Here is a 7,713-nt window from a genome sequence, read left to right as displayed (position 1 = left end):
CTGGAGTTGCATGGAGCCCATCAGACTGGAGAATGAAGATCTCTGCAGTGCTAACAGCTCTCCTGACTAACCTCTTCTTAGGAAGTAAGTGCAATCTGTCTGAATTTCATTTCAACTGTGATGTTATTCAGCGCAGCTGGAAAATCTCAGTCTAGGTGTTGCACGTTTCTTTTTTATTTTCATATGTTGATTTGTTTTTGTGATTTTGAGAGTTTGATTATAAAGCTCAAGTTACTGTCTAAATCAGTCAAGCTGATATATGTACAGTGCTTCAATACAAATGATATTTCCATTTCAATTTGTTTGTCTTTTTTCCTGGTAATTCCCTTTTTCTCTCTGGCTACTAGTAAGTTGTGGTTTCTGACTCCTCCTTCACTAGCATATAAGGAATATCCTCAATTTATGTAACTTAAATCCTATTTCTGTCTGCATTTATATACATGTGGTCACTTTGAGTTTACAAATAGCACATCATCCTCACAGAAAGAAATGACACACCAGGTTGTTTTGTTCCTTTAAAAATGCTTACAGCTCATTGAAAATTGTAATTGTGACAGATTTTGTGGAATTAGATTTTACATCTGTTTTTTTTTTATATATTCATTTTTATATCTACTTTACATTCAGGCTATATTTCTACATATTTAAATGAACATCCATTCAGATTCATAACTATACGTTTGATTTCATAAATATACATTCAAATTTATACATACACACACACACACACATATATATATTTTACTTTTTACTTTTATGTAATTATTTTGTTTATATATTTTATAAAATTTGATCAAAAATAAATACAGTATAAACAGCAATATTGTGAAATAGTATTAAGATTTAAAATAACTGCTTTCTATTGTAATATACTTTAAAATGTAATTTATTCCTGTGATCAAAGCTGTATTTTCAGCATCATTACTCCAGTCTTCAGTGTCACATGATCTTCAGAAATCATACTAATATGCTGATTTTTCTGCTCAATATGTCTATATAATAGATCTATTATAATTGATATATATACCATTTTAATGTAATACAGAGCCAGACAATTTATGGGGACGTCTGTTTGAGATCCACCCAAGTAATGTTCTCCAGATGGCCTGTCAAAAACTCTCATCAAGGAGCAGCAAGAGGGTCTGGAAACTCTCACTTTTAATTTCCCAGCAAGCATTGCTTTACAGTTCTCTTTAAAGTCTGCAAACAAATTGCTGGCTTACACAGCTGAGACACTGAATAAAAAATTACTTGTGTTTAATAATGATTTTATCCAGTTAGAATTCATTTTTATTGAATATTGTAGCTATTTAGGAACAGTTCACCCAAAAATTGAAAATTTCCTGAAAACGTACTCATCCTCAGGCCGTCCAGGATGTAGATGAGTTTGTTTCTTCATCAGATTTGGAGAAATGTAGCATTGCATCACTTGCTCACCAATGGATCCTCTGCAAGTGAATGGGTGCCGTCAGAATGAGAGTCCAAACAGCTGATAAAAACATCACAATAATCCACACCACTCCAGTACATCAATTTCTCCAAATCTGTTCCCATGAATAAATAAACTCGTGAATAAATTTTCAGCCAATTTTTATTTTTGGGGGATATTATTCCTTTAAATGGTGCATTGCTCTGTGAATAAAAGATTTATTTGCTTTATATATTCCGACTACAGATGTGTGCTCAGCTGTCAATGTCACAGTCACACCGTCTCCGTTCAGTGTGGTGGCTGAGGGGGAAAACATCACCCTGACCTGTCAGGTGAGCCAGCGGCGGCGGACGGCGAGTCTGCCTGTGGTGCGGTGGATGTTTCAGCCAGAGTCAGGAGGAGAGGAGCTGCTGGTAGCACGGGTGAACATGCGGAGAGCCAAGTTCTACGGAAACTACACCAAGAGCTTCTGCAAGCCCAAAATGAAACTGACAGTGGTGAAACAGGGCAAGATATACAACCTCCTCATCATGAACATCAGCAGACAGGACAGGGGTCTTTACAGCTGCAGGGTCCAGGAGTTCAAGAAGCATCAGGAACGATGGAAAGCTTCGACCAACAGCTCGGCCTCCACGCATCTCAGAGGTTTGTCCATATGTTGTTGTGAGAAGGGTTGGAAATTAATGGGTCATTGGGGCAAAAATGCCACCAAAAATGCCCCTCAAATTTAAGACAAAACATAGATACAATTTACTACAGTTTTCAGCTGAAATTAACATTGGTGGCAGTAAAACACCAACAACGTTTGTTCATTTTCACACAAATTATGATTATTAAAAACGTATATTTGTGTGGTTCCTCGCACAATAATATGTTATGTCCTCAAAATGCTTTTACCACAGTGCATGATTTGTAAACTAATACATTTTGACGTTTGCATCACATAAGCAGCTCCATATGTTTGGCTTTTCTGACATGGCAAACTTGCTTGGTAGCGCACCCGGTACAGCACTGCACTTGTGATGTGAAGCGCTCTGTTACCATTCCCAGGAAACACAAGCAATGATAAAAGAGCTCAAAGACTCGTAGAAGCAACATAAAATTGCATGGTTGCTTCAGTTTTTATCTCACATTTACTTTTGTTAACATTATTGTTTAAGTTTAGGGTCGGGTTTAGTGTTGGTGCTACGTTATTTTCAAATGCTATAAAACATTAACCTTTTTGTGTTACATTGCCAAATTCACATTAATTGCCACGGGCACATTTGTCCAATGAGCCTAGGCTGAGAAAATCATAATGCATGGCTGTAAAGTAAACTAAAAGCAACTGATAAGGGAAGAGTCCTATAGTATGTGCCGCTCAAACTTCCTATTTCAATAATACGTCAACACATCAAGGACCATGGTGCTTCTCAAACAATTTCATGGGGTCTTCATTTTTGGAGGTGTAAGAAAAAGCTCTAAATTTATATTTTTCAAAAGGTATTAAAGGGGTCATATGATGCTGCTAAAAAGAACATTATCGGCGGCGGCAACAACAATACTACATCGAGAATAAAAGTTACGCCTTCTTTTTTTGCGTGAACATTTGGGCGGTGTTATGCAAATCTTCCCACATAGTGACGTAGATATGTAGGGGCGTGTTAGAACGAGCCGGTTTAGGTAGGCGTGGCTGACTCTTAACTTTTATAAAGAATATCTCTTTGGATTTGAGACTTTAGTCTTTGCAACTTTACAGATCTTCTTTATGCACCAAGAGCTTGTAACACTCCACAGAGAAAGGAAAAATTTAAATCGCATCATATGACCCCTTTAAAATGTTTTAATATAAAAAAAATAACCTCCACGCAGCTCCAAGGTTTGTCCATATGCTGTTGTGTACAGGGTTGGAAATTAACCCCCTGTTTTTGGGCAAAAATGCCACCAAAATAAACAAAAATGCCCCTCAAATTCAAGATTCAGGGACAAAAATAATCATGATTGCGGCATTACATTTAGATCTGATCATATCGCATCATATTTCTTTTAAATAAGCGTTGTGCATTATAACCAATCACACACGATTCTGAGTTTATGAATGTAATGGCCAAACAATGAGTCATCGCTGAAACGCTGGAGTTTTGTTCAGTGCGTGAATTCTGCTCTCTCGGGATTCGTTTTCCATCATAAACAACAAAGTGCAGATGTACAGACGAAGAAAGAGATTAATTTCACAGTGTATGCAGCTTCAGTGATTATAATGTGAGTTGTTTGAGAGTGCTTAAACTCAGGCTAGACTATATTCAGTGATAATGTGATCATGTAAATTCTTTGCTCCGTTGCTTTTTGCCGTTTTCAGAGTTAAAAGATTTTTGACGTGTCTAGAGACACCTTCATTAAAAAAAAAATTATATATATATACATATACAGTATTATAACCAATGTTGAGTGTTGAGTTATTGAATGTTTCAGTAACCGGAAACATTCTTTGCTCGCTTTCTGCATATCATTTTATGCTAATTTGAAAAACCACTTTGTTTTTCATGCTATTAACATAACCAATGTGAAATCTTGATGGAAAATCTCATTTCTGACCCTGGTTGTGAGTGGCTGTTTGTTAAAAGTTTCTCTCATCTACACTCTTAAATTGTCTCGAGGTTTGAAACATCTGACAAAATTCTCACCGCATAAGCAACAATGTCAAGAAACTCCTTCAGAGTTGTATGTGTTAGATTTTCCATTAAAAGCATGTGGAAATGTGATCTAATATTTATGCGCTATATATCTGTCTTCTGGCAGTCGGAGTTGAGTTGAAAACAAAGTGAACACTGGAATTGCGACAGCCAAACTCTATTGACATTGGCTGCAGAGTGCAGTTTTCCTTTACTAACTTACTGTACAGACAGACAGACAGACACGCGAGCGGCACAGAGGATGGAGAGACTGTCGCTCTCTGGATCCAAGACAAAATAAGCCCTTATGTATGAAGGGGTTTACAGCAAAGCAGAAAGAGAAAAACGGGGTCAGAGACTCCACTAGATCAGAGTTTCCCAAAAAGGGTCACCAGAGTTCGCTGTGGGTGGGCGTCGCCTGGCGAGCTTTGTAAAAATCGACGCGTTTCAGAAAGGCGGGGCATAGAGGAGAAACAATAATGTACATTATGTGGAAAATAATGTGTTTTTTGAACCTTAAACCGCATAAACACATTGCATTACACCAAATACACAACATAATGTTCTTTTTAGCAGCGTCATATGACCCCTTTAAAGACATCACCAAATCAAAATTGGATGTTTGTGGCTTTTAGTCCATGTGTGTTAACTTTGAGACCTGCTACATATGAGTGCCAAACATCTACAAAAGTTCACTTTTAGCAAAACACTTCAAATTTACAGTCTTTCCCTTCAGGTAATTCTGACCAAAACTACTCTTGATCGACTCATCTTGTATACAAATGTTTGTCAAATCGACCAACAACAAGCAATAGCAAGTAGCAAATCCAACATATGCTCATTGGAAAAATGTGCCCGTAACCTATATTTTTGTAAAATATGCAGGCCTACCTATAAATACAATTCACTACCCTTTCTAGCTGAAATGAACACCGGTGGCAGTAAAATGGCAACAACTTGCATTCCTTTTTACACAAATTATAATTACAGTGCAGATTACCAATTATTAAAAACATATATTTGTGTGGTTCCTGGCACAATATGGCCTCAAAATGCTTTTACCATAGTGCATGATTTGTAAACTAATACATTTTGATATTTGCGTTATACGTAATCAGTTCGATATATTTGCCATTTCTGACTTACCGTATTGTCCCGAATATAAGACTATGTTTTTTTTCTTGGAAATACATCTGAAAAAACGCAGTCGTCTTATATTCAGGGTCTAGACTTTGACATGTCAATAATACACCCACAACAATAGGTGGCGCCAAATACGCATAAAACGAGTGTGCCATGAAATACGTAATGTAATGCGTGTTGTAAAGATCGCGAGTAAAAACAAAAGAATAAGAAAACCTTACAGCTGCATGAGTCGTGACTGTCACGTTAGCCTGATGGGACCAAACTCTCTTTGTGATTTTAAAACGTAAGACAGTACCCAGATTTGAAGACTACAGTAAGATTTAACTTCGACTGTTAATAAGATTTTGGTAGGCTACTATTAGGTGGATAGCCTAAATGTCCTAATTCAGATGGGCTACCTGTTTTGTTTTTTTTAATGGTATATCAAAAAGTGTATATTTTTTAAATGTGATTGTTGGTACATTTTACCAGTTTTTACCATACTTTCAAAACAAAAATGAAAATAGGAAAAATATGCAATATGAAAATAATTTAAGACAAAATGTGTTTTACTGAGAAAAAACTAGATTTGGTTTTTAAAAAGCCTTTTTCCAAAAGGTACATCTGGAAAAAGGGGGCTCGTCTTATAATCAGGGTCGTCTTATATTCGGGCCAATACGGTAGTAAACTTGCTTGGTACCGCACCCGGTACAGCACTGCACTTGTGATGTGAAGCACGAGTCACGGCAAAAGAGCTCAAAGACTTGTAGAAGCAAGATAAAATGGCATGATTGCTTCAGCAAACTAAAAGCAACTGGTAAGAGTTGAGTCATATGTGACCCTGGACCACAAAACCAGTCATAAGGGTCAATTTTTCAAAATTGAGGGTTATACATCATCTGAAAGCTGAATGAATAGGCTTTCCATTGATGTATGGTTTGTTAGGATAGGACAATATTTGGCTGAGATACAACTATTTGAAAATCTGGAATCTGAGAATGCAAAAAAATTAAAATATTGAGAAAATCGCCTTTAAATTTGTCCAAATGAAGTTCTTAGCAATGCATGTTACTAATCAAAAATTAAGTTTTGATATATTTACAGTAGGAAATTTACAAAATATCTTCATGGTACATGATCTTTACTTAATATTCTAATGATTTTTGGCATAAAAGAAAAATCGATAATTTTGACCCATACAATGTATTTTTGGCTATTGCTACAAACATACCCCAGCGACTTAAGACTGCTTTTGTGCTCCAGGGTCACATACAGTATGTGCCACTCAAACTTCTATTTCAGTAATATGTCAACACATGAAAGAACATGGTGCTTGTCAAGCCATTTCGTGGGGTCTTCATTTTTGAAGGTGTAGAAAAAGCTCAAAATTTCTGTTTTTCAAAAGGTATTAAAATTAGTTAATATATATATATAATACTGTAGTCTGACAGAAGTTCTTTCTTTAAGTGTATGTTGGAGTTTGTTCTTGACAACCCCCAAAATACACTTTCAAGTCAACATGAAACACTGTTACTGCACTCTAAATAATGCTGGGTTGTTTCAACCCAACTTTGTGTCAAATATGGACTAACCCAACCGTTGGGTTAAATTTTTACATTACATTTTTAACCCAAAAGTTGGGTTAGTCCAAATTTGACCCAAAGTTGGGTTGAAATAACCCAGCATTTTTTAGAGTGTGCCGTAATTTGGTGAGTGAAACAGGATATTTTATCCATCATGATTGGGAAAACTGATAAGAATAGAGTCAAGCAGAGGTATTGAAAAGTAAGAGAGATTCATGACGTCAGCTGCAAAGGAAAGTTGTTCTATTTCAGTAAAATATTACAAACACTTTTTTTATTTGGAATAATTTTTGCAGCACATGATAAATAAGACCTAGAACTTGCATTAATAAAGTAAACAGGATCCATTTTGATTTCATGTTAACTTTAAAATGAAGTTTACTTGAAAAATGTGGATAAAAAGCCATACAGTAGGAAATAAAAACTCCACATCCAGTAATTACTGTATGCACAGATATCCTAGACTCTAACTGGCTAAACTAATCCACACAATTGCACAAGACCCTACTGTTACTAATTACTTAGTATGGAATGATTATATACTTAAGTTGATGCATGAACATAACTAAACATAACTAACAACTCAATTTAGATAAGAATTTGTGCTCCTCATTTTACAGTAGGTCATCCAACCAATGAGATAAGTAAAGTAATCTCAAAACCAAGCCATACCACAAAGCTCAAAACTTTCTTTCCCTAAAACATGATCACATTTTCCATTGACAGTGTTTGTAAGGAGAACCGTTGAGCATCTCTGCCATGTGAGGGAGGATGTGGTGCAGATTTAAATGCACAGTAGCACAGAGAAAGCAGCGAATAGTGACCATGTTTGTGGGTTTGACGATGCTGTGGAGATGTTTTGTATGACTCTTGTCTTGACAGAATGTGCTGCAAATCAAAAAAACTTTTATTGAAGGCTGTCTCT

The 7,713-nt window shown here is 36.1% G+C and overlaps 1 protein-coding gene across 1 annotated transcript in view; it reads left to right on the top strand.

Annotated features, from left to right (window-relative positions):
* The first annotated feature begins 15 nt into the window (after positions 1 to 15).
* Positions 16 to 7,713, top strand: part of LOC107708899 (V-set and transmembrane domain-containing protein 4-like) — a 14,681-nt gene continuing 6,983 nt past the window's right edge. Inside the window, exons 1-2 of the mRNA XM_016513262.1 lie at positions 16 to 84; positions 1,676 to 2,074. Of these exons, the coding sequence (XP_016368748.1) occupies positions 33 to 84; positions 1,676 to 2,074 (451 nt within the window). The 5' untranslated portion in view covers positions 16 to 32. The remainder of the gene's footprint in view (positions 85 to 1,675; positions 2,075 to 7,713) is intronic.

This window comes from Sinocyclocheilus rhinocerous, unplaced genomic scaffold (genome assembly GCF_001515625.1).
Source record: "Sinocyclocheilus rhinocerous isolate Xijiao unplaced genomic scaffold, SAMN03320098_v1.1 scaffold24, whole genome shotgun sequence".
Lineage (NCBI taxonomy): Eukaryota > Metazoa > Chordata > Actinopteri > Cypriniformes > Cyprinidae > Sinocyclocheilus > Sinocyclocheilus rhinocerous.
This window is presented reverse-complemented; position numbering and strand designations above follow the sequence as displayed.